This window comes from Aspergillus tanneri (genome assembly GCF_003426965.1).
Source record: "Aspergillus tanneri strain NIH1004 chromosome Unknown AapTan_1_pilon_pilon_pilon, whole genome shotgun sequence".
NCBI lineage: Eukaryota > Fungi > Ascomycota > Eurotiomycetes > Eurotiales > Aspergillaceae > Aspergillus > Aspergillus tanneri.
In genome coordinates this window covers 3694209-3719572 of record NW_022984628.1, presented here as the reverse complement: position 1 = coordinate 3719572, position 25364 = coordinate 3694209, and the positions used below count along the sequence as shown (strand labels likewise).

General features: G+C 49.3%; 13 protein-coding genes across 13 annotated transcripts; 5 read left to right on the top strand and 8 right to left on the bottom strand.

Annotated features, from left to right (window-relative positions):
* Positions 1-302: 302 nt before the first annotated feature.
* Positions 303-2899, top strand: MCM7 (DNA replication licensing factor MCM7; the record flags this gene model as incomplete). Its single annotated transcript, XM_033567899.1, has 4 exons — positions 303-617; positions 672-802; positions 851-2768; positions 2831-2899. 4 exons carry the CDS (start codon positions 303-305, stop codon positions 2897-2899), a joined length of 2433 nt encoding a protein of 810 aa, XP_033429894.1.
* Positions 2900-3403: 504 nt separating this feature from the next.
* ATNIH1004_003219 (putative adhesin) lies at positions 3404-3760 on the bottom strand (the record flags this gene model as incomplete). The annotated part of the gene is made up of 1 exon (XM_033567898.1): positions 3404-3760. One exon carries the CDS (start codon positions 3758-3760, stop codon positions 3404-3406), a length of 357 nt encoding a protein of 118 aa, XP_033429893.1.
* Positions 3761-4848: 1088 nt separating this feature from the next.
* ATNIH1004_003218 (ATP-dependent (S)-NAD(P)H-hydrate dehydratase) lies at positions 4849-5706 on the bottom strand (the record flags this gene model as incomplete). Its single annotated transcript, XM_033567897.1, has 1 exon — positions 4849-5706. The coding sequence occupies one exon, from the start codon at positions 5704-5706 to the stop codon at positions 4849-4851; it is 858 nt and encodes a 285-aa protein (XP_033429892.1).
* A 324-nt stretch (positions 5707-6030) lies between these two features.
* On the bottom strand, positions 6031-6257 carry ATNIH1004_003217 (uncharacterized protein; the record flags this gene model as incomplete). The annotated part of the gene is made up of 2 exons (XM_033567896.1): positions 6031-6101; positions 6170-6257. The coding sequence occupies 2 exons, from the start codon at positions 6255-6257 to the stop codon at positions 6031-6033; spliced, it is 159 nt and encodes a 52-aa protein (XP_033429891.1).
* Positions 6258-7166: 909 nt separating this feature from the next.
* ATNIH1004_003216 (uncharacterized protein) lies at positions 7167-8209 on the bottom strand (the record flags this gene model as incomplete). Its single annotated transcript, XM_033567895.1, has 2 exons — positions 7167-8153; positions 8204-8209. 2 exons carry the CDS (start codon positions 8207-8209, stop codon positions 7167-7169), a joined length of 993 nt encoding a protein of 330 aa, XP_033429890.1.
* Positions 8210-8879: 670 nt separating this feature from the next.
* On the top strand, positions 8880-9279 carry aspf8 (ribosomal protein P2; the record flags this gene model as incomplete). Its single annotated transcript, XM_033567894.1, has 2 exons — positions 8880-9038; positions 9109-9279. 2 exons carry the CDS (start codon positions 8880-8882, stop codon positions 9277-9279), a joined length of 330 nt encoding a protein of 109 aa, XP_033429889.1.
* A 674-nt stretch (positions 9280-9953) lies between these two features.
* On the top strand, positions 9954-10971 carry RPS15 (40S ribosomal protein uS19; the record flags this gene model as incomplete). Its single annotated transcript, XM_033567893.1, has 5 exons — positions 9954-9971; positions 10049-10067; positions 10307-10364; positions 10533-10829; positions 10902-10971. The coding sequence occupies 5 exons, from the start codon at positions 9954-9956 to the stop codon at positions 10969-10971; spliced, it is 462 nt and encodes a 153-aa protein (XP_033429888.1).
* Positions 10972-11528: 557 nt separating this feature from the next.
* Positions 11529-12736, bottom strand: ATNIH1004_003213 (S-adenosylmethionine-dependent methyltransferase; the record flags this gene model as incomplete). Its single annotated transcript, XM_033567892.1, has 2 exons — positions 11529-12431; positions 12500-12736. The coding sequence occupies 2 exons, from the start codon at positions 12734-12736 to the stop codon at positions 11529-11531; spliced, it is 1140 nt and encodes a 379-aa protein (XP_033429887.1).
* Positions 12737-13949: 1213 nt separating this feature from the next.
* On the bottom strand, positions 13950-17775 carry CPA2 (carbamoyl-phosphate synthase (glutamine-hydrolyzing) CPA2; the record flags this gene model as incomplete). Its single annotated transcript, XM_033567891.1, has 3 exons — positions 13950-14057; positions 14110-17165; positions 17415-17775. 3 exons carry the CDS (start codon positions 17773-17775, stop codon positions 13950-13952), a joined length of 3525 nt encoding a protein of 1174 aa, XP_033429886.1.
* A 1133-nt stretch (positions 17776-18908) lies between these two features.
* On the bottom strand, positions 18909-20539 carry ATNIH1004_003211 (uncharacterized protein; the record flags this gene model as incomplete). Its single annotated transcript, XM_033567890.1, has 2 exons — positions 18909-20392; positions 20482-20539. 2 exons carry the CDS (start codon positions 20537-20539, stop codon positions 18909-18911), a joined length of 1542 nt encoding a protein of 513 aa, XP_033429885.1.
* A 489-nt stretch (positions 20540-21028) lies between these two features.
* ATNIH1004_003210 (arylsulfotransferase family protein) lies at positions 21029-22066 on the bottom strand (the record flags this gene model as incomplete). Its single annotated transcript, XM_033567889.1, has 2 exons — positions 21029-21586; positions 21644-22066. 2 exons carry the CDS (start codon positions 22064-22066, stop codon positions 21029-21031), a joined length of 981 nt encoding a protein of 326 aa, XP_033429884.1.
* An 827-nt stretch (positions 22067-22893) lies between these two features.
* On the top strand, positions 22894-23955 carry ATNIH1004_003209 (uncharacterized protein; the record flags this gene model as incomplete). Its single annotated transcript, XM_033567888.1, has 3 exons — positions 22894-23074; positions 23131-23204; positions 23278-23955. 3 exons carry the CDS (start codon positions 22894-22896, stop codon positions 23953-23955), a joined length of 933 nt encoding a protein of 310 aa, XP_033429883.1.
* Positions 23956-24371: 416 nt separating this feature from the next.
* Positions 24372-25325, top strand: vip1 (putative actin cytoskeleton protein (VIP1); the record flags this gene model as incomplete). The annotated part of the gene is made up of 3 exons (XM_033567887.1): positions 24372-24454; positions 24509-24595; positions 24662-25325. 3 exons carry the CDS (start codon positions 24372-24374, stop codon positions 25323-25325), a joined length of 834 nt encoding a protein of 277 aa, XP_033429882.1.
* Between the last annotated feature and the right edge of the window lie 39 nt (positions 25326-25364).

The window sequence follows — 25364 nt, the reverse complement described above, 5'->3', positions numbered from 1 at the left end:
TCTTCGGACCGAGACTTAATCCGCTCCGGTTCACGTGCTGCAGTGCTACGCCGCGTTGGGACTAGCACAGTGCGAGGAAGGGGTGACGCGTCTCTTTCGCGTCGCGACGTGTTTTGCGCCTAAGGCCACTGACGGCTCAGCGTAGATCCACCGACGAACTTCTCTCTCCGAGAAATCCACCAACAGAGCAAAGCTCCGCTTCCTTCTGCACCCGATCCATGCGAACTTAGTACGATAGTTATTCGCATCTTCATTACTGCCTCTTAACAGTCAATTGCTCCGGCTTGTTCCATTGCCACACAATGGCTTTGCTTCAGTACCATGCCCCTGTCGACTATGCGGCGCAATTAGATGCTTTTAAAGACTTCCTGAAGCACTTCAAAAGCTTCGAGTCGGCCTCAGCCTCCTCTGCTGCTGAAGCTATTGAAGACTTGCACATTGATGGAGACCGCACAAGTGATGAGTATGACTTTATGGACGATGTGGGGGACGAAGAAGGGAGAGAGGGGGCCCGCCGCAGAAGCCGGGAACCAAAACTAAAGTACATGCAAATTTTGCAGGACGTGGCGGACCGAGAGCGGTCGAACATCCTGATTGAGCTAGATGATCTGGCTGCTGTAAGTACTTAGTCTTGTTGATGCTTGCGCCCACGCCTAACGCGATGGTCACAGTTCGAAAAATCACTTCCGGAGGACACAGATTTGAAACTCGTCGAGTCCATAGTGAATAATACCAAGCGCTACGTCGATGTTTTCTCCCAGGCTGCGGATGATGTTATGCCTAGAGAGACCAGGGAGATCACGTATGCCAATACTAGAGTTTTGACAGGGTTATTGCTAACACATTGTAGATTCAAAGACGACGTCCTTGATGTCATCATGTCGCAACGCGAAAAACGAAACGAGGCTATGAACATGGCTATGGAAGCTGATCAAGATGCTGTGACAGCTCCTTCCATATTTCCTCCAGAATTGACACGCCGATACACCTTGAATTTCAAGCCCATTACTCCTTCGGGTTCGAGTAGAGAACGCGAGTCTAAAGCCTTTGCTGTTCGAAATATACGTGCAGAGTATCTTGGTGGCTTGATCACCGTTCGTGGTATCACTACACGTGTCTCGGACGTCAAGCCAGCAGTCCAAATCAATGCCTACACTTGTGACCGCTGCGGATCCGAGGTATTTCAGCCGATTACTACTAAGCAATTTATGCCTATGACAGAGTGTCTATCAGACGAGTGCAAGAAAAACAACTCTAAGGGACAGTTGTTCCTTTCCACTCGTGCTTCTAAGTTCGTTCCTTTCCAAGAAGTGAAGATCCAAGAGATGGCGGAGCAGGTCCCTGTTGGCCATATTCCGCGAACAATGACCATTCACTGCCATGGAAGTCTTACACGACAAGTGAACCCTGGAGACGTTGTTGATATTGCTGGAATCTTCCTCCCTACTCCTTATACGGGTTTCAAGGCTATTCGTGCTGGCTTACTGACTGATACTTACATGGAGGCTCAGCACATCACACAGCACAAAAAGTCGTACAATGATATAGCCATGGACAGCCGAACACTTCGCAAGATCGAACAGTACCAAAAGTCTGGGAACATGTACGAGTACCTTGCACGGTCCATCGCTCCTGAGATATATGGCCACCTTGATATCAAAAAGGCGTTGCTTTTACTCCTCATTGGAGGTGTGACGAAGGAGATGGGTGATGGCATGCACATTCGTGGAGATCTCAATATTTGCTTGATGGGTGACCCTGGTGTTGCGAAATCCCAGCTTATGAAGTATATCGCCAAGGTTGCTCCTCGTGGGGTGTACACGACTGGTCGAGGAAGTAGTGGAGTAGGTCTCACGGCGGCCGTGATGAGAGACCCTGTGACAGATGAAATGGTGTTGGAAGGAGGAGCCCTGGTCCTGGCAGACAACGGCATCTGCTGCATTGATGAATTCGACAAGATGGATGATGCCGACAGGACTGCCATCCACGAAGTGATGGAGCAGCAGACTATCTCCATATCCAAGGCAGGAATTACCACCACGCTCAATGCTCGGACGTCTATCCTGGCAGCGGCCAACCCACTTTATGGACGGTACAATCCGCGAATTTCCCCAGTGGAGAACATCAACCTTCCTGCTGCGCTGCTTTCGCGTTTCGATATCATGTTCCTAATCCTCGACACGCCTTCGCCCGAAGGTGACGAAGAATTGGCGCATCATGTCACCTATGTCCATATGCACAACAAACACCCTGAGTCCGAGGATGCCGGAATCATGTTCACGCCCAATGAGGTCCGCCAGTACATTGCCAAGGCACGCACCTACCGACCAGTTGTGCCGTCGTCGATTTCGGATTACATGGTCGGTGCGTATGTGAGAATGAGAAAGGATCAGAAGATCGACGAGGCCAACAAGAAGCAATTCTCTCACGTCACACCCCGTACTTTGCTCGGAATTGTTCGTCTATCACAAGCGCTTGCGCGTCTTCGATTCAGTAATGTCGTGGTCACCGAAGATGTCGATGAGGCCCTGCGCCTAGTTGAGGTCAGCAAGTCGTCCCTGTCCAACGATGGCCATGGAGGCACAGATCAGAGCCCTACTAGCAAGATCTATAATCTGATCCGGCACATGCGGGAGAGTGGTGCCGCAGCTGTTGGAGACGGAGTCGAGGGCGCACTTAGTATGAGGAGGATCAGGGAAAGAGTGCTGGCGAAGGGCTTCACTGAGGATCAGCTGACCATGGCTATTGGTGAATACGAGAGCATGCACGTAAGTTTTTCCAAAGTAGCGTCTTTAATGTTGACAGATATTAACCATGTTCCTTTGTCCAGGTCTGGCAAATTGCTGGTGATGGCACACGTCTGGTATTCCTTGATATTGACGGAGAAATGGCTATGTGATGGGTGGATTTCGAATCGTGGTATCTGACGATAGTCTAATATTTATTTCTACCCGATTTACTGGCTCCAAGTTCACCATTTTCCTTTCTTTCTAAATCCATGAGAGTCTGGATTCGTTTTATTGGCACATGTAGGGAGCATATGTGAGATTTGCAATGGGTAGAAACCGGGCTAGGTGTTTCTGGTGTATATTCTCTTCATTGAGGTGATTGGTCAAAATCTTCTCTAGTCAATTCTTTTTCATTGTGCGAATCTAAGAGTTGTTTTGGAGTATGGGGCTTTAAGATATGATTCTCATTGAGGCTGCACGCTATGAAGGAGTGACATTAAACCAAGACGAGCTTCGCAATTATCCCCTGTAGAGTCCATCAAGATCAGGTACCACGATGACATCCTCTCAACACATTAATCAAGCTTGATAAATAGAGATAGATACAGGTAGATAGAAGCATATATAGATAGATGTGCGTTATATAAAATCGGCCCCGAGTTCACCCACCGCCCTTAAACAGGACAGTGATTGCGGATGGGGACCTCAGCACAGAGGTCAGGGCTAGCACCATACGGATTATCACAGAGGGTGTCACACCGGGTGGACTCCGTGGTAAAAACCAAGAACCGGTAATTGGGCACATTGAGACGGTACTGCTTGGTGATATCGTTGTTATCCTCGGAGGCCTTGTAGCCTGCACGGCAGGCGCAGTGGAAACGAGTTCCTGTGTTGATGCATGAGGTGGTGATGTCGCAGTTGTTCTGGCCGGAGAGAGGATTGCAAGTCCCGCATGTTGGAGCAGGGATAGTATTGGATAGGACGAGGGAGGAGCTGGCAAGGAGGGAGGCGACAATGGAGATGGATTTCATTTTGAGTGGTTAGCTTTTTTTTTTCTTTGGCTTAAAGGACCAATGAATAGAATGGATTAACCAATGGTAGTAAGAGAAAGATAGAGAGAATGGTGAACTGGATGGGATTTTATTGATTATCGTGGTGTCCAGTGCCCTCTTTATATAGCTTCGTTTTTTCCCCGGTCTACCTATATGATCCTGTCTCCTAGCTCAGCTTCTATTTCTGATCTGTATCCTGGAGGGAAAACCATGTAGGAGAAAAAAGCCAATGACTGTATCTCTCATCGGGCAAGTAAGCCACAGTAGTCAGACAGGCATCCAACCATCGTATATCCACGTCATGGAGAAGCGAACAACAGAGCTACAACGTCTGAGACACAGTCTCTAGTGCTTCGTCGAGGTTCTCTCCAAAGCCACAGACAGGCAGTGGGCGGTCTGGAATACGAGCTCCAGTACCGATGTTGAGAACAGAATCTGGACTGAATGTCTCAGATATGACATCGGTAACGTGGAGGAACGAACTTAATACTCTCCCTTGAGTCAAACACGTGGATCTGGGGGTGTGGGATGGACCAATTTAGCGTCTGTGTCATTGTGGCGCTGTTCCCCGCGTCTCTCTTCGAACCTTTCTCATGTATATAATTGGTGGTTATAAACGGAAGGGAGGGATAATATGTCGAACTAGTGGACATATGGATTGGATGACTCGATTGCCATTGTTTACGATCTGCGAATCATTCTCGGATGGTTTCTGGAACTTGGCAAATGGAAGTGAGTGGCAAGCGAATCTGCGAACCCGGTCCAACTTTTGGGCTTTTTCATAAGGTTTTTAGCTGAGCAATAGTACCGGTCGGTATTTGTTGATATGGGAGATGTCATCTGGGTTGGTTGTGGAACAGAATCACCCTTGGGATATACTATATTTAGGCAAGGTTGGGAGGAGAAAAAAATATAAGCAATGGTAGAAGGTGACTGGGGAGGTAGACAACACACAAGACCCAGAAGCGCGTTCATTATGTTTGTAGGTAGGTAGGTACTCCATTTGTCGTACGATGTCAAGTTCGTGATTGATCCAAAACCAACCAGCCACCATAGCCATTCGGATATTACAGATGCACTTTTGACCCTTCTGGCTCACCGATTAACGCTAGGAAACTCTCATGGACCTCATCTGTCAGATCACTAGCCTGCATACTCCTCCCCTTAGCTTTGAAGGCACGTCGAGACGATTCGCGGGTTATGCTACTCCCTGCCCACGCAGCGAGAAGTAGAGTTGTTGCGGGAGACATGCGCTTGCCCTCTGATTCAAGCTCCCCAAGAACTTCCTGTTGACTCTGCGCCTCGTTTGAGTTGTCCTTCTCACCCGAATCCCACAATTCATTATGATAAGCCGCTCTCCAAGCGAGAAGCGTGCCCAGCGATCCTGTAAGTGTATCTCCTTGGCCTCCACTTCGCTTTAATCCCCCGGTAATAGTGTTGATGATATTGGCGACTCCATTGGAGATTACATCGTGAGGGCCTTTCTGAATGATTGTCACGCCACCCAAGGCCTTTGACAATTGTTCACAAGCTTCTGCTTCCCGTTTGGTCTTGTCATCGCCACCTGACTCCGATGAGATCTGCGTCTGACTGGGCACATCGATCCCCAGGGCTTTGGCCAGACGGCTGAACTCGTTCACATTAGGAGTCAGGATACACTCCTTGTATCCTTTCACAAGATCCGGGTCTTCCGTCACGAGCAGCAGACCGTCTGCATCTAGGACAAAAGGGATTGACCTGGACCGAGCTTCTTTCATCACCTCGGTGACCACCTTGAGCGTCACGCCGTCCCGACCCAATCCCGGGCCTATTACTAGCACGTGAAGACGTGAAAGCATGGAGATGATGGGACTGGCCAAAGCTGGAGCATCGACGGAGCTCGGGTTCCCCACTGTTTCGCTACTTGGCAGTAGGGGATGAACCATCAGGTTTGGAGAGTATGTTTTAATGACCTACATTGAGATATTAACCAAAAGGTAATAATACTTCACCTGGAATAATTGAAAATATCTTACTGTAGCTGCAGATCGGTCACAAATGACATGGCTCTGTTTGCAATCAGATTTAAGTCTTAACTAAATTGGGCGGCACACGTGGGATAGAATACCATGTCACATCCTATCAACCACCAAACTGATTAGTGAAACCCGAGTAAACATATAGCCAGGGATTCCTGTATACCTAACTTTGCCGACGCTATAGAAGAGAAGTACGGAGCTCCTGTGTAGCTGGACTGATCTCAGCCCATCTTATGCGGGAAGCAACGGAAGAGGGTCATACTCGGCACAGCCGCCAATGACAGCAACCCGTCCATGTTGGCCTGTACCAAAAGTCAGCAAAAGAAAGAAGAAAAACAAGGCGAAAGGCGAAAAATCCATTTAGTCATACCTTTATGGAACTTCTCCAACAGCGGCGGCACCATCTGCCGTACCTTACTAAACAAAACCTTTGGAGAAGTCGTTACTTGGGACTCCATTTTGAAATATGCACTGTTATGCAGCCTGACGGTCGAAAAAAATATCGCTTAAACAACAAGGATAAATGTCAATGCAAGGAAATCAGAGATAATTGTAAGAAAAGAAGTTGATTGATTCCACTGCGGAGATTGGAAGGAGTGTCGCCGGTGATGTCACCGCCCGCCAGGTGGGGCTGACCTGATTCTATATTGACTTAAATTTACACCTCATCCTCCATTATCCTGTTCATTGTTGGATGGTCTAGCAAATTGAACATACGATGGCACTAGTGCAGGGTTGTATGTGACTTGGTTCCGTATCATACAGGGCATTGACAAGGTGCACGAGACTGGATTTCTTCAAGGTTCAGCCTTTGATAGCCTGGCCATTATTTTTGCCTTGCCTACTGCAATAGTCTTATCTGACCTGATGGTGCTATCGGATGGGAACTTAATGGAATACAGACGAAATCAAGCGCCCCTTAAGACGATAGACTGTAGTTAACTTAGTGGTGGGATGTACGCCACAACATCATAGTTGGATTGTAAGTTGCGCTTACTTCCAACTATCCCTACGCGCGGGTTCAGCATCCAAATGGTGATGTAGGCCGAGCTAAGGCAAAGGCATGAGTTAAATCCCATAATAGTGCACTGTAATCCGTAAAGATAAAAAAAAAAGATCAAAGATTGGACCCATCTATCGACACCATGACGCTCGCTGATGCACATAGTAACGTTGAAACATAGTACCGACAAATTAAAAGGATAAAAACGACAAGGAAAGAAGGTTGTATGTAAATGCACCCTCGGGGTATACCTCGCTGATGCTCCGTGTCCAAGTCAAAATATGCTAGAAACCCAGGTCAAACTACCGGCAAGGAAAAAGTAAAATCGATATGGTGCTCGGAAGGTTATGAACGTTCTGTAGACTCAGCGTCGCCTGGCTGCTAATGTAGCGAGTTTCTTACGGCGCTCCAGCTTTTCTTGCTTGGCTGCAAGCTCCGCGCGCATTTCTTCTTCGTCCTCTCTCTTTGCAGCCGCCAATGCTTTTGCTTCTTCTTCAGCCACATCATCGAATCCCCCTTCCATGTCCGAGGATTCGTCAGAGTAGTAGTCATCGTATTCGTCTGCATATTCTCCTTCGTCTTCTTCGTCGGTTCCCAGATATTCATCCATCCTGGAACGCTTGCCAGCTCGTGACTGCGCCTTCCGATCAGTTGGGTCAACCCGACTTGGTAAACCTGCCGTTCCTCGGTATTCAGGTTGTGCTGGGGCCAACAGCGGTTTTGCAGTGCCCCTGTATGCAAGCTCTTCGGGTTCCCGTTTCTGGGCGAGCTTACCCGGCACCGTATTGGAAGTAGCCCCGCGCTTTTTGGCCGCTTGCGCTTCTTTCTCCTTTGCCTGCGCTTCCATCGCTCGCTTCTTACGTTCCACTTTGCTGAGTTTCTCCTTAGAGACAGCCTGATGCTTGAACATGCCCACTTGTGTTGGAGCCTTTTCTTGCAGTGCTTTCGCCTTCATCATGAGATCGGCATATGATCCTTTAGGGGGAGGCTTAGAAGACACCTGGGGCCCTTTCTGGACCACAGACGTCCTGTTGTTTATCGTGGATTTGGAGGGAGAAGCTGTGCTACAAAGAGGCTTGGGAGCCGAGCGTGGAGCAGCTGGTCGCGTGGTTAATGACTTGCGAGATCCTTGAGCTTCAAGCCTTTGGCGGGGTAGCTGTTCCTCAGCTTTTCGTTTTGTGCCCACAGGGAGATTTTTGCGCTCAGAGGGAACATCTCGGGGTGCTGTACACGGTTTGCGGGCCTCGGATTTGGCAGTCGACGATGAAACAGGGGCTGACAGGGATGAGGACGATGGTGGTATGCGAGTGGGCTTTCCCGTCTCGATTGACGAGAGCACTGAGTCAAGAAACTGCTCACGGGTTAGACAGCTTCTTAACAAGTGGGGGATCCATCTCTTACACTCATTCTGATTGCCAAGAAGGATGAACTGACAGCAGATCACAACCGAAGAGGCGGGGTATTGATGAGAACAAATTCACCGTCGGTGGTTAGTACGACGGGGTAACTTCATGACTTCGTTGCGTCTTTTCAAGCCAGCGCTCAAGGGGCCAGATAAGCTGTCTTCACGCCCGATTTCACCAGGATAGGATTGAAAAAGTGCGTTGGCTTGATTGACACGGTGTCCAGAGGCGCTGCCACAGCAACGTTGTCTAGATGAAAGGGTTGGGAGGGAAAAAGGACAGAGCGAGTCGCCATCCTGTCTTCTAGAAGCAACGAGTCACGTGAGCCGACGAAATAGTCAGAGTGCAAACTTACCCAATTAGGGCATTGGTCGGCGCGCCACAAGCTCTCGCTTAGACAGCGCTCTCTCTAGCCACACCCACCAGCCGCAACACACTTTTTCTCACGAATTTAGTGATCTGATTCTTGAATCTTGCTTCCTCCGTCCACATCGCTAATCGCCAGGAACTCGACGTTTCAGTCTCCGCTCAACTCCGCGGTTAAATCGATTGACTCTCGTGTTCAAATACACTTAAAAAAAAAAAAGCCGTATGTGTTTTTCAACCAGCGTGTCGTCGGGAACGGTCTTAACGCAGTCGAACCAATTCTAACAGGGCCTGTCAACAGACTCAAAATGAAGCACCTCGCAGCTTACCTTCTCCTCGCCCTTGCTGGCAACGAGGCCCCCTCCGCCGCTGATATCAAGGCTGTCCTCTCCTCCGTTGGCATCGACGCCGATGAGGAACGTCTCACCAAGCTCGTTGCTGAGCTTGAGGGCAAGGACCTCCAGGAGGTTAGTGATATATTTATCTGGATATCATGCGATGAGTTGTGGACTGGAAGCTAACAGTATTCCCCAACAGCTGATCGCCGAGGGTAGCTCCAAGCTGGCCTCCGTTCCCTCAGGTGGTGCCGCTGCCGCTGGTGGTGCTGCCCCTGCTGCCGCTGGCGGTGCTGATGCTCCCGCGGCTGAGGAGAAAGAGGAAGAGAAGGAGGAGTCCGATGAGGACATGGGATTCGGTCTCTTCGACTAAACACTCTCACCATCTAGAGCCTAGGAAAAAAAAAAAATTTACGATAAGTCGTGGGGGAACAGTGATCTGGCAGTTTTTTTCAGTACTGGGGAGGAAAATTCCCAAGAGTACGGTCAAGCCTGCATATTTCAGGCTTTTCTGATGCAGTTACGAGCTATGCATATGTGAGCTGAAAGGAGCTTTTAGCCAATACAGAGTATCTGACCTCCATGAATATTGGTTTCTACTTGTAGTACGTAAGTTGAATTTTAGTGAAGTGACTGAGTACGTCGAAGACCGAAGCGTTATGATACTTTCTGAAGCCGCACATAGAAAAGAGACAACCTAAATTAATAACCAAAATGCATCATGGATATCAACTCCATACCCAGTACACAATATCTATTTTGAATCCAGCCAATAATCATGGCGGTAAAAGGTAGTAGATCATGTATTCTTCGAACCTGATTTATAGGGCTAGGATGCGAAAGCCCTAAACACTCCCACCGAGAACGGACTAGTGGTGTAGGGTTTTTGACCTAGCCGGGTCGCTTAGACAGCCCACTCCCAACCCAGCGCTCAAGCACAAGTTGGCCCGACGAACGTTCATTCAGCGACACGACACCGACAAACTATCGTCCCTTCGCTTTTCGAGTCCCGATCGAAAGGCGACCTTGAGAGGAACACCCGCAAAAATGGCTGACGAACACTACGTGAGTGATAACTTTTTGGAAATTGGGGTATTTACCCGCTTTATTGAAGAGTGAAGCTAATACATCATGTGCAATAGAACGCTGAGGAGGCTGCCGGTACGTTGTCACTGAATATTACTTTACCTTGCCCTGGACCCAACGGTGGAAAAAATATATATATAAGAAAAGAAACGTGTGCTACGGGTTGTTTTTGAGCGACGCCTGCAATGCCATGGATGTTATTCTGGTTTTTGGAGATGAAAGGAATGGAGAGGGGATAGGACGCCACGATACTTGGATGGAATCTCGAAGAAATGGATAAGACCAGAGCGCTGACAAGAAATCTCGCCCAACAGAGATTAAGAAGAAGAGACAGTTCCGCAAGTTTACCTACCGCGGTATTGACCTCGACCAGTACGTGATTTTATCTCTCCTTTCAGCTTCTCCAGCGCCTCCGACTCAGACCTAACAACATAATCGAATCGAGACCAATCGCAATGTCGGATGAGAGTTGGAGGCGTAATGGATGGAGATATATGCATGTGTATGGATGGACAGATTCTGACGAACAACGCTTTTCAGGCTCCTCGATCTCTCCTCCGAACAGCTCCGTGATGTCGTACACGCCCGCGCCCGCCGCAGGTTCAACCGTGGCCTGAAGCGTAAGCCTATGGGACTCATCAAGAAGCTCCGCAAGGCCAAGCAGGAGGCCAAGCCCAACGAGAAGCCTGATCTCGTCAAGACTCACCTCCGTGACATGATCGTTGTCCCCGAGATGATCGGAAGCGTCATCGGTATCTACTCCGGAAAGGAGTTCAACCAGATCGAAGTCAAGCCCGAGATGGTTGGCCACTACCTTGGAGAATTCTCCATCTCTTAGTACGTTTCCTACTCTATATCTCTTGTGAATAAGATACCTAAATCTAGAGCTGTATCTAATAATTCCTACAGCAAGCCCGTCAAGCACGGTCGTCCTGGTATTGGTGCCACCCACTCTTCCCGTTTCATTCCCCTCAAATAAAGAAGAAAAGCTTTTTGGAGTGTTGCGTGGAGGATCAGGCGTCTGGATGTGCTGGGAGAACAAAACAAATTTCGATGGATGCCATATGCGTCTATTTGGGTTCATCAACTTGTATGTCAAGTGCGGGTCAGCTGTTTGCATCTCAATATAAAGGTCTTGTCGGCATGTGAACGAACCAATAGGATCCTAGAACTCCGATGATGAAGAGATCTCCTGTCCTAGGTCTGACCGGGCCAAGGGCAAAAAAGACTTATCTATTCCCTGTTATAGTTTAGGGATGGATGTCTAATTTAACGACGTTTTACCTTTCTACGTCTTACGTTCAGATCGTGGATTTCTCAGTGGCTACTCACAAATCGTAAACTCGTAGACCCCTTGGCCTATTTACTTCATTTACACCGACTCATTAATATTCTCCAACATGCGAAAACTAAACACCCTCTATATATTGGCTCCAGACTTTAATAAATCATACCCATGCCATCTTACCCACTACTGCCAATCTATCATATCTGAAGTACAAAATCACTAAAGAGAAAACTTTAAATGCAACCAAGTCAATTCTTGTCAAGTGCCAAAGACACCAAACGATCCATTTTCTCCCACTCCTTTTTGATTTCTTCACGCATATGATTAGGATCCAGCCCATTGACCAGAAACTCCTGATTCACTTCATCATACGCCGAACGTACTATCTTCTTGAAACTAGGAACGGTGCAACTCTGGGATTCCCTGTTGACGAGATCATTGAGAATGGACCAAATGATGAGACTGAAATTCATATCATATTTATAGAGTGAGATTGTGCCGACCGGATCCGGATCCATTTCTTGGGATAAATGGATCGCTTGTTTTGCTAGCGTCCAGGCGTGAATGTTGCGTAGGGGATGGGCGTCGAGAGGATACACGATGGGATCGACGCGGGTGTGACGAATAGCAGCTTGGATGAAAGCCGAGTTGAATTTCCCAGTAGATAGTAAGGCGGTAATTAACTCGTCTCGGAGAGTAATGAGAGGTTGTCGGGTGAGAGGCCAGGAGTAAGTCTGACGTAGGGTTTGCATCGCTGATTCGACCTGGCTTACAGTTTTGGATGGGTCACTGTTCTCAGTAACGGTGATGTCTATGGGGTTTCTTTCCGCTGTTTCAATAGTAGACGGATCAGGGAGGAGATCTGCGGGGTCTTCTCCCGGTTCGCATTTTGGACACCGGCAGTCGAAAAAGTATCTCTCGCGTAATTCGGCCTGGCGGATGTCACAGGGGTTAGTTGAATCTATATACGAGATGAATATCTGTTCATCTTTCTGTATTGTTCGAATGGCTTTGACGAAGAGTTCGTCGCCGTCGAACCCAACGACGGAATTGTAATCACAGCTGTGGTTGATGAAAGCCGCGCCAGGATCTAGATAGAGACCGATACGGTCGTGTAAAGGGGTTACTAGATTGAATGAATTCACGTCGAGCTTGGATAGTGTTAGCAGGTGCTGTGCTGAACTTGCAGAACTTTTGGCTATGTTAGGGGAGCACTTACCCTGGCACCAAACTCCAATATTGCATCTAACTCCAAGTCGGTGCCAGAGTACGCTTTCACTGCCTTGGATGTCAGAGCGATGCGATTCCACTGGGACTTATTTTTATCACGGATGTCCTTGATGTGCGTCTCTAGTAGGAGAAAGAGATCTCTCTCTTCGTTGGTATACCTTCGATGCCCAATGCGCAGAACCATGCGAAGCATGGCTCGCGCATTGTTTGGCAAAATCCTCGGCATTAGCTTTTTATAGATTGAGCATTCCAGTGAATGAGCCGATTTCCAATCTTTAGCTTGACAAATCTAGGTACGAGTTAGTGGCACAATCAGGTAGTAGATAGAGTAATAGAGCTACAGAAACAGCATTTTTTTTAAAAAAGGAAGGATAACCAGAGTAATATCAGAGACAATAATGCTTCAGACAAGGCAGATAGAAAGAACCGGAGTTGACCAACCTTATCACAATACCAGACCACCTGACATCCAGCACACGCCTTCAAACTCACATTGTTCTCCAAATGTCTTCTTCCAAAGCACCCAGAGCATGTATCCGCTAGTCGCGGTGTATCTAAAACAGCCACAAAAGGTCTCTGGATGCTTATGACATCTTCTCCGGTCTTAATACTGGTAGTGGCGAAGAGACCAGTCCCCAGTCCATCGGAGCTTTTTCTAGGGGTGGCTTTGATAGAGTCAGAAGGGGGATTCGTTTCAAACGACATGGTAATTTGTGTTAAACATGCAGTGGTGTCTCGGATATAGAGTCGGTAAATCGTCCTTAGGATACTGCGTACGAGCGGATGGTGCTGTAGCAGTGTCTAAATTGGACGATGTCCAATTACAGGATTTCTCTGTCTGAGCTAGATAGTCGCCAAGATAGTATTCGATGCTAGAACCTGCAGGGCCAGATATTTGGTGGGTACATCATGTAAACAGCTGATGGGAGTAAAATCATGGACGAAGGTGGTTGTTGCTTAGTCACCCTCCACACAGCAGTAGTTACAACGCGAGTTCTACTTCTACTGACAGGCAAAGCCAAAGAGAAGAGATTCGAACCCAATCCAATAATTAATACTGTACACGAAATAACAAACCATGGCATCAATCAGGTTGTAACGAGAAGCCAACTCAAGATTCTTTTCTCGTTCAAGCACATAGCCTACCTACTAGAACTGAAGAAACCATGGTAGGGCAATCATAAACACAAATCCAAGAGAAGGGGAAAAAATATTACCAAAGCCACTGGGCATGGCTCACAAGTCACCTTTGGCAGGCGAAACTGGCAACCTGGATGCCAGGGCTAAGTAACAAGTCTATCAACCTAAGTGCCTATCCGCTACACCAAATAAGGCGACTTTTGTATGCCTGAAAAGAAATAAGAACCAATGCAACCCCGGACAATTATATCTATAACGAAAAAACCGGTAACACTTTTTCCTTTTTGGTGGGTTTATGTTTACAGCAGTTTGCCACCGGCGAAGTCAGACCAGCTGCGGACTTCAGAGGGGATGCCCTCAGCACGGGGCAACTTCTCGCTCATGGCCTGAGCGAAGAGAAGGGCGGTCTGCATGATCAGTTAATACACGAAACTTCGTATGATACAAATAAGGCCGTACCTTAGTTTCCATGAAAAGGGGCACACCGAAGTCGACAGCATTTCGTCGCATGACGTAGTCCTCATCGAGCAGAGTCTTGCCCCGGGTCTTGGCAAGGTTGAACGCGCCTCGAATGTCATACTTCTGGAACACTTCACGGAGAGCCCGTTTGTCATTCTTGGGGAATTCGATCACCTTCACAGGGACATTGTCCTTGGAAGTGGCCTCGAGGTGGGCCTTGACCTCAGGGTTGGCAGCGAAGAACTTGAAGCCCAGAGGGTGGAGGTAGTCGACAATTTTAGCCAAAGCAGTGTTGTTGATATCGCCACCAAGCAGAATACCCTCACCGGGCTCCGGCACACGGAAGTTCATGGTAGACTGCAGGGAAGCCCAGTAGGCCTCAACAAGGTCCTTACCGAAGCAAGCAATTTCACCAGTGCTGGCCATTTCTACCCCGAGGAATGGGTCGGCACCGGCCAGACGGGTCCAGCTGAACTGAGGCACCTTGGTCGCGAGATAATCACGCTTGGCGCTCATGAGATCCACAGGCTCAGGAACGTCGCGTCCAACAACAGCCTTGGTGGCAACATCGATAAAGTTGGTACCCAGAACCTTGCTAACAAATGGGAAGGAGCGCGAAGCACGAAGATTGCACTCAATAACCTTCAGCTCAGGCTCAGCACCTTCCTGGTCGGCCTTGATGATCTGCATGTTGAAAGGACCGGTGATGTTCCAGGCCTTTGCGACCTTCTCGGCAATGACCTTTACGCGGTCCATAATCGGCTGTTCGAGAGAAGCCGGGGGAAGAACCAGGGTAGCATCTCCAGAGTGCACTCCCGCAGGCTCAACATGCTCACTAACGGCATGCAGCAGAAGCTTACCGTTCGAAGCAACGGCGTCAATGTCAATCTCCTGAGCTCCTTCGATGAACTTGGTGATGACGACAGGGTGGTCAGGAGACACAGCGCTAGCATTGAGGAGCTTCTCCTTGAGCTCATCACGGTTATAAATCACACTCATGGCTGCACCAGACAGGACGTAGCTGGGACGAACCAAGACAGGATATCCAACGGATTCGGCGAAACGCTCCGCTTCAGCGACGGAGGTAAGCTCCTTCCAGGCAGGCTGGTCAACTCCAATGCTGTCCAAAATCTGAGAGAATTTGTGACGGTCCTCAGCTTTGTCGATATCCTTGGGGTCCGTACCGAGCACATGGGCACCGCCAGTCTCCTGCAGACGAAGTGCGATGTTCTGGGGCAGCTGGCCACCGACAGAAACAACGACACCGCTAGCACTCTCAAGCTCATAAATGTCCATGACACGCTCGTAGCTGAGCTCTTCGAAGTACAGCTTGTCAGCAGTGTCGAAGTCGGTGGAGTAAGTCTCGGGGTTGTAGTTGATCATGACGGTCTTCTTGCCCATGTTGCGCAGGGAAAGGGTGGCATTGACGGCACACCAATCAAACTCAACCGAACTTCCAATACGGTACACACCGCTTCCCAGAATGATCGTGCCATGGTCGTCAAAAGTGACATCGTGGGAGGTAGCATTGTAGGTGGTGTACAAGTAGTTGGTGTCGGCAGGGAACTCAGCGGCAAGCGTGTCGATCTTCTTCACCCAAGGCATGATTCCGAAGCTCTTCCTGCGGGCGCGCACATCGTCCTCGGTCGAGCCAACAAGGAGAGCAATCTGTTTGTCGGAGAAGCCGAGTTTCTTCGCCTTCAACATAGTTTCTTCCTGAACACCGAAGAGGCTGCCGATATCCTTGAGTTCATGATGGCACTCCACGATGTTCTGGAGCTTGTAGAGGAACCACTTGTCAATCTTGGTCAGTTCATGAACCTTATCCACGGAGTAGTTCTCGTGGAGCATGGCCTGACCGACAGCCAACCAACGGCGGTCGGTAGGGTTCTTCAAAACCTCATCCAGGTTCTCGAACGTATCACCTTGGAAACCCAGGAATCGGGGATCGACCTGGCGGATAGCCTTCTGGAACGACTCTTCAAAGGTACGGCCAATGGCCATGACTTCACCAACCGATTTCATGGAGCTTCCGATATCCCTGTTAACATGCTGGAACTTGCTCAGATCCCACCGGGGGATCTTGGTGACAATGTAGTCTAAGCTTGGCTCGAAGTTTGCAGTAGTGGTCTTGGTCACAGCGTTGGGAAGCTCGGGGAGGGAATGGCCAAGACCAATCTTTGCAGCAGTGTAGGCAAGAGGGTATCCAGTAGCCTTAGAGGCTAGAGCCGAAGAACGAGAGAGACGGGCGTTAACTTCAATAACACGGTAGTCGAGACCATCGGGCTGCAAGGCATACTGCACATTACATTCACCGACGACACCCAGATGACGGACAATCTTAATTGCAGCCGTGCGGAGCATGTGGTACTCCTCGTCGGATAAGGTCTGACTAGGAGCAACAACGATACTGTCGCCCGTGTGAATACCAAGGGGATCAAAATTCTCCATGTTGCACACAGTGATACAGTTGTTGTTAGCATCCCGAACCACCTCATACTCGACCTCCTTCCAGCCCTTGAGGGACTTCTCAACCAGAACTTGGGGAGAAAGAGTCAAGGACCGAGATACCAGGTTCTTCAGTTCCTCGGGGTTATTGGCGAATCCGGAGCCCAACCCACCAAGCGCATATGCGGAACGGACGATAATGGGGTAACCCACTGTCTCGGCAGCCTGCAAAGCCTCATCAACGGTGCTAACAGCAATGGATTCAGCAATCGGGATGTTAATCTCATTCAAGGCCTTGGAGAACAGATCGCGGTCTTCGCTAGTCTCCAAGGTCTTGATGCTGGTGCCGAGAACCTTGACACCATACTGGTCAAAAGTACCCATGCGGTTCATCTGCACACCCAAGTTCAAGGCAGTCTGTCCACCGAATGAAAGAAAGATACCGTCGGGCCTTTCCCGCTCAATGACATAGGTCACATATTCCGGCGTGACTGGGAGGTAGTACACTTCGTCTGCAAGCTTGTGGTCCGTCTGAATGGTTGCAATGTTCGGGTTAATCAAGACCGATTGAACGCCAGCCTCCTTGAGAGCCTTCAAAGCCTGAGAGCCTGTGATTGAAAATAGGACATTAGGGTCTGTAAACAAAAAAAAAAAAAAAAAAAAAAAAAGGCCTTGACTAGTGTCCGATGCTAGACTTCGCGACCTTTTATCTCTTCATGTCCATCCCTCTCCATTCTTCGTCTCGACAAAAACGCTCAGACACGAGTAAAATCCGTCGGCCTAATACTTGGAAACGTGGAAAAGAAGAGACATTCTAGGTCTGTGGGAGAATATGAGTAACAGTTCATTCCACTTACCGGAATAATCAAATTCTCCGGCCTGTCCAATACTCAGACCACCACTACCAATGACCAAGACCTTCTTCACATCCACGAGACTGCCGCCGGGCTTAAAAATCCCACTGTTGATATAACTCTCCGCGGCGGGAGCGGATTCCGAGGCCAATTGGCGGAGGGCGTTAGAAAACGAGCGCAATTGCTGCGATCGCCATGGCGACAGGTTCTTCTGCTGCAATCGCAGAGCTGATGCCGTCGAACGGGCGGTCGTCTGGGAGGAGAACGAGCGCAGAGCTGGAAGAGCGGCCCGACGAGATTCAGCCGCACAGCGCTGACGCAAGAGGGCGGACGTCGCCTGTCCGCAACGAGCGGCGAGAACCATTGCGTACTGCGCCGCCAGGGGAGGATTTTAGGAACGGGGGGATAGAGGAGAGTCAATTGACCCAATAGATGACTGTATTTCCCACTAATATCCAAGGGAGAAGGCCCGGCCTATCCGTGACTAAATTGATGGTGATGGTGATGATGGATCCCTACTGTCCCACTTTATGTCACACACCCAATAAGTTAGGTCGGCTACTCGAGTGGAATGAAAGGATAGATGGCCTGGCGTACCAGTCGGGGAAAGAAGGGGGGGAGGAAGTGACCAGAAGGGAAGAAGAGATGAATAGGAAAAGAAGACCAAGGGAAGCCGAAGAAATAGACCGGGAGGAAACAGGACAGCAGTAGCGATGAGTCAATGTATGGAGTATGGAACCAGGAACTCAGGATAGTCAAGACTCGCCCAGGAACCCCAAAGCGCGCCAAAAAAATGCCCCAACCTTCAGGCCGATAAGAGCTCCGGTCTGCGGAGGACCTTTTTTTTTTATTTTTTTTTTTTTGTCTCTTGTGCTCGGCCCTCCATAGTTGTTCGATCTGATAGGTCAGCTCTGGGAGTTTGGCGTACACAGAGACACACCGCCTGCATATCCCACCAATCATCGCCAGATGGTGGACATACAGTCACCTTAGGGGAACCATAAAGACCAATGAACCAAAGGGTGGGTGGATTCACCGTAAGTAATGATAATACAAATCACTAATAAGTGGTATTTCCTGTGAACGCGTACCTACAAAGTACTCTGTAGATACTCCCAAGGTGCCTCGTGATGGAAGATTAGAGATACTCAACATAGTGATTCATTATAGTTGTAATTTATTGATAGGCTCTTTTAATAGTCTTCTGTAATCAATTGAATACTTCTCCTGTTATTCATCCCATGCAAAAGGTCTAGTTAATAGCTACAAATCTTGGCAGGAAAATTTTTCTGGCTAGCCTAGCAGATCAATGAGCGTTTGTACCTCGCTACCACGCTAATTGCCTTTAGTGACGGGTACGGCGGCTTCCGAAACTCCATGTCATGCCGTAGATGAGCCTACAATATTCAGATACGACATCCTTCGGCAAGTGTGTATAACTTTATTTATGGCGGACGATGTATCTCCATCGGCCCGATAGATCAAATCACTGATTAATTAATTAACCTTATCAGTTGCTACCACTCCCACCTTTCCACTCAGTCTCGACCACGGCCCCTTGGGTTGCCGCCTATCGTTCCAATTCGTGCGTCCTCGCAACCGAGTGGATTGCGCCTCATTCGCCCAGATGTCGCTCTCCTCATTCTCTGCATCGTAGCTGCCTCGGCGGGTCTCATCCAGATCCTGGTTCACGATACAATACAGCTCCCGAAGCAGCTGCTGCGCGTCTTGTACTGTTTCGCTCCCCTCCGCCACCTTTTGCTCCACGTACTCCCGTTCGTTCGTCCCTGCCGCATCGGAAGCAAATGCCCAAGCCTCAGCCAAAGCAACGAGTTCGTCCGGTTTAGCCGGTTCGGTTGGATTTGTAGAATGCCGATAGTTGATGGCCGCAACAGCATGTTTAAACCGTGGTTGTCGGGCGAGAATGGGATACTCCGGAAGAAGGTGGCTCTCATCGCGTAGGCGATTTAGCATGCGAAGGGCCGTGGTCTTTTCCTTGGAAAGCAACCCGGACAAGTAGAACTTCTGCATAGCCAGCGCACGCTGGGCTTTCGAGAGCGGAAGAAGGATGTCAGTTGTATATCCCAGGACATCTACCGGTTCCAGGGACGGCGCCTCTTCTGCAGGCACTTGGACTGTCTCCGGGGCACGTTCCGGGAGCTTCTTAGATCCATTTGCAATAGGCTGGCAAGCCCTAGAAGCCGCATCTAAGAGACGTTTGCGCGCCTCTACGTAAGCACCGTATCGCTCCATAATCTGTGCTTTTTGCTCTTCAAGCAGGCGGGCAGATTCCTCGATCTCATCTGCAGGGGGTTCCTGCATGGGGCCGTCTTCGTTGCTCCCGACACTCACCAACTTCTCTTCCACCCATTTCACCAACTCATTTCGTGTCCGCTGTAGAGCCGCAACCCTCACAGCTGGGGAAATATCCTCCGGTGGGGGTTGTTTCGCCTTCAACCCTTCTAGTAATTTCTTCTCTTTATCCACCTGAGCCTTCGCACGGATTACAGCTCTTTCCAATTTGTGTACCAGCTCCTCGATCCCTTCCTCCGCTAGATGGCCATTTTGTTTCTCTTCCTCAAATTCTTCCGGCAACCCTAGATGTTGCCTTCGACTCGTATTCGGGTCGAAATCCTCAGGAGAAGGTATGTCCCGAGATTTGAGCTGCTGCAAATGGTGCTGGAAGACCTGTAGTTTTGCATATTGGCGACGCTCACGAAGAAGTCGAAGATATGCCTGAAGGTCCAACCTGGGGTCCGAATTGGCTGTCTCGACCGGAGGATTCTTGCAAGAAGCCACTCTTTCCGTAAGCGCTTGATATTCCCTTCTTGCTTCAACATTGGCCTTTAATGCTTGTAAATACTCCCTCCTCAGGCCCGTCAATCCCGGCGAAATACGCTTCACGTCGACAACGGCATCGTGCGGTTCACATAGCGAGAGATGGGATTGAGCGTGAAGGCCCGGGTGGTCAGCATTGTCATCTGCAAAGACGATATGTGCACGAAGGTAGGCAGTCAGAGCCTGTCGTATACGCAGAGCCTCCTGGGGGCTTTTAATATAAGGAGCCAACGGTTTGGCAAAGTCGGGGAGATTTGCAGGGACAGCAGGGTTAATTCATGCTGGGCCATTGTAGGGGATACGATGACGCTGAGGTCAAATCAGCATTATTAAGCTACAAAATCACCTGGGCTCAGCGCGCTGGTACTAGATCATGAATGAGAGATGTGTGTAGACCGTCGATGGCGCTACTTGGAATGTACCCCAACCCGGATCTAGCTGGTTTGTTTGTTTGTTTTGTATGTATATCACGTGACCATGGTTTCATCCATTGGTGCTTTTACACAAAATATGAGTTTCTTGATCATATCTATAATGGTTTAAATTTTTCATATTACAGCCGACTATAACATTAAATAACGCGTATCATTATCTCACCAATCTTAGGTTATACACCGAGGATCCTGGTATGTTTTCAATCAGAAGATACCTCTCAAGCAGCCAACCAAACTGGGACAATCTCGGACAGTCCAAGGACTATATCGCCCTGTAGAGCGGCGACTTGGATATATGGGATATTGGTATCTTGAAGACTCACTTTCGTCTCAAAGTTTGCCCGTTTATAGGAGGCAAGGTGAGTGGTCTTGTTCAACGGTGAAGCAGAGTAAATCGCCCAGTGCATACTCGGTGGCACCATTCCAACTCATATACACCTCGACAGTTTTGTCCGATGCACGATGGACAACAACAGCAGGTTTCCAAGAGGGAGTAGCTCTCCATTGGAACTTATAACCATGATAGGATTGTAGTTCAAACTCACCAAATTGTGCAGTGAGAACAGCATTGCCTTCTCCGTCGTATTCTTTCAACTTGGGAACGTCTTCATAACCGACAAACAAATGAGGCTGCGAAGTCTTCGGACCCAGCACCTGGAGACTTCCCGGGTTGGGAGAGTATACCGGATCGTTTGGATCGGATACTTTGCGCAACGGCGTGGCCTGGTAATTAACGAGGTCAACGTTTAGGATCAGCGCAGATGACATGTCAGTTTTTCCGCGGCGCTTTACACTGCCGAAAAGGCTGAGGAAAAAGCTGTCGTCCGTCTCGTTGTAAATACGCACGTGGCTTTGCCTGGAAAAGCCGACGTAGTTGAGTTGAAAGTCGCCACCATCGATACTCTAATGAAGGTTCTATTAGATGTGTGCAGATGACATTGGTGTAAGCATTGAACATACGGAAAGCTGCCATCGGATTGAACAATCTTTATTGTGATAGAAAGTAGAAGAACAGTGCTGCAGAGATATCACATAGCCTTGCTTGGCTGGAGTGATTGTATTGAGACGGTAGGGATCAAATGGCTTTTGATGGGTCCCATAACCTTCAATACCTGCCGTTGAAAGTGCAATGGGGACGCGGTCAAGAGCACTCCACGAGAAGAGAATGTCATTGGTCGCAACGTCGATCTCATAGAACAAACAATCGACCATATACTGATCCGGCTTGCCGCCAATGCTCGTCAAGTCCTTCTGGGTGATGTTGGCCACCGGGGCCAGAATAGTATTCCAAGGCGTGACTCGATGCTCATGAACATCGATATAGGACTGTCTGGCTTGAGCATCCGGTGCGATGTAGTTGTCCTTCAGCGTAATGGTGTACATCTCTTGTAAGCATTATCCAGGATGTGAACCGTGCCAAAGCAATAGCCCAGGTCACTCAATTCCCCTGACCAGAAAGTAATCATATCCTGGCCAAATATCTTCTGCATTTAGAAATCGGCTGTGTCCAGATAGTCTCCCTGGTATACTAGATCGCCATTGTTTTTGCACATGGTAGGACCCAATTGGGTATGTTGTCTGCTTTGAAGACCAAGGAAGATGAATCCCTCATCCACATCACCAGTTTGAGTGATGTTCAGCAGGGGAACTTGCCATGGTCCTGTGATGAATGTACGATAAAGTCAATTTTCTGCCGTTAAAGCCCCGACAGACAGCAGCAAGCTGCTGCAGAGAGAACGTTGGATCATATTTATCTGCATGCAACGGAGAAAGCACGGGGTGATGGGCAAAATGAATGCCACTGAAGGTTTAAATAATGTCAGATGGATGACCAATAGCGACTATTTAAGAGCTAGCCATCGTCCTTGCGCTCATATCGTCCCTCGACCTCGACCCTTACTTGATTCCCAGTTACAGGATGGAACAGCCCTCCCTTGCGCGGGATGCGCTTGAGGAAGTCATTGATGCATGGGGATACAATCATCTAGATGCCTCAACACAGCCTTGATGATCTGCAAATAGCCTTTTAATCGTGACAGGTCCTGATGCTACTTCGCCTGCAGGATTGTTTGGTCTGTTTTCATTGCCCTAGATTCCTCCAATCAAGGGGCGTCCCCATGAACTTCTCTCTTTCACTCATCGTTCACCCTCTGCAGCAATATTCTTTCCCCCTCTCTTCATCGTCATCACCAACATTTAACACTTCCATTATGGCGACCGAATCGAGTCCGGTGCCCACCTCCTCGCCGAGGCCGAGACCGCGTACAGCCACTGGAACCCATCCGACCACTACATCCTCGTCCGCCTCGTCTCGTCGCCCATCGCAAGTCATGGGCCCTCCATCGATTCCCTTCAGTATGAGTGACCCGGAAAGCGTTCGAGCGGCGTCAGGTACGTGAATTTAATTGCAAATAATGCTGTTGGAAATCGATCTGATAATAATCTAGGTCCATTGCGCCATCCCAAACCACTCACTCCGTCCGACCTCCATTCCATGCTAGAGAAAGAACAAGAGGCAATGGTAAGCTAGACAGCTCTCGCTGTGAAAGACAAAAACAAAGACTTCAGGCACTGACGCTCGACTTCAACTCTAGGTAAACCGTCTTTCGAGAGAACTATCACTTCTTCGTCAACAAACAGCGTCTGTCGCATCAACTGCGTCATCGGCCTCGACCAGCTTCAACGACCCGATGGACACTCTGTACTCCCCTTATCTTATTAACACAGCACATCCCACAGCATCCCGAAGACATCGCTCCTCCTCCAGCCTCAGCTCCTCATACGTTCCAGCAGTTCAAGGATCCCGGACCGGAAGCGTTACGGGCATTGCACCATCGCGGGATGTCAGTGTTACGTCTCCACGTCCCGGCGACTCCATGCGATCGGGTCGAAGCCGGGAGCCATCACTGACATCGCCTCGACCGTCGGATGGAGCTCTATCGTTACCACCATCGTCCCAGCAGATCCCCTACCAGTCGATCGATCAATTATCACATCCCCCTGGCGCCCCATCCAATGCCCACCGTAGTTCTCTCTCCCAACAACAATCTCGAACCTTTTCGAGTACGTCCCGTCCCGACGAAATCGCACATCAGCGGGCAGAGCTGGAGCTTATTCGACGAGAGAATGAAGCTTTTCGACGCCGTGTACGAGAGCTTGAGTCCACACTGAAAAAATATCGAGAAGAGGTTCCGACGGCACCGTCCGCAATGAACGCTCTTACAGACAGTTTGAGGAAAGCTTCTCTTACGGAGGATGATAATGGAAAATAAAACGATGGTCTTTTGCTTCCCTTTTTCCTACATTTTTATTGGGTTCGTCATGTTATCTAGAAAGCAGGATCTTTCGTGGTCAACACCAGTACTAGCTACCAGCGGGAGTTCGGAGCGCATGTCGTCTCTCTTTGTATTCTTTCCTATATGCCAGAATGCCCTTATGCTGTGTAACCAACTCTCCATGATAATTAATAGTCCTGCCTGATGGAATCCTCAGGAACACACAATCACATGCAAACCGCCCCACTGTGGCTGTGCGTCGCCCCTCCCACGTCATCGATGTGGCTCGTCGACAATAAATACAGCACAATGCCTTGTCTGCCTCAGCATCCCCTCCACTCTCACTTTCCCAAATCTACATCTTTCGACCGATTATTGTCTATATCATCCTACAGCCTGGTCGATTCATCATCATGTCTCAGCGCTCCACTGTTCACGTCTCGGGCATCTCGTCCGAAACCTCCGACAAGGAGGTCGAGGAGTTCTTCAGCTTCTGGTATCGTACACACGCTTTCTTTTTAACATCTGTAAACGACTGACCAAATCCCAGTGGCAAGATCACCTCTATTTCAGTGACACCCATTTCCAACGAGCCAGCGGCCCCCAAGTCTGCCACTGTGACGTTTGAGAAAGAAGCGTACGTCCAATCTACCCCGCACCTGTTCTCGTCCTAAACCAGCGCGAAGCTAACATTCAGTTTCAGCGCGGCTAAGACCGCCTTGCTTCTGGACCAGACCAGGCTACGATCTTCACCGGTACACGTCCAGGCTGCCCAATCGCTTGAGGATATCGCTGGCCCGAACACCTCCACCGCCGCCGAAGCCAAAGACGAGAACGGTGGTCATCTCGATCAAGAAGATAAGCCCAAATCTCGCATCGTCGCGGAGTACCTGGCGCACGGCTATGTTGTCAGCGATGGTGCCATCCAGAAGGCCATTGCCCTCGACCAGAAGCACGGATTCTCCACGAAATTCACGACGGCCCTGAGCAACTTCGACCAGAAGTACCATGCCACTGACCGAGCCCGCGGATTCGACGAGAGCTATAAACTCAGTGACAAGGCGGTGACCGGCTGGCGTGGTCTCAACTCGTACTTCACGAAGGCCCTGGAGACCCCGTCCGGAAGGAAGTTGCATGAATTCTACGTCAAGACTGACAAACAGGTTCGCGACATCCACGCGGAGGCCCGACGTCTAGCCGACTTGAAGAGCGGGAAGCCCGCACAGGGTGAATCGAGTGAGGTCTCAGCCACTAGTACCGCCGAGACCACAAACGTTGCTCCTGTGTCTGCGTCTTCGCCTGCCCCTGCTACAGTGCCAGCTACCAATGTGGATTCGGGGGCTGCACATGCTGCACCCGAGAAATGAATGAAGTCTTAATATTCGATAAATTTCCAGCTGGGCGAC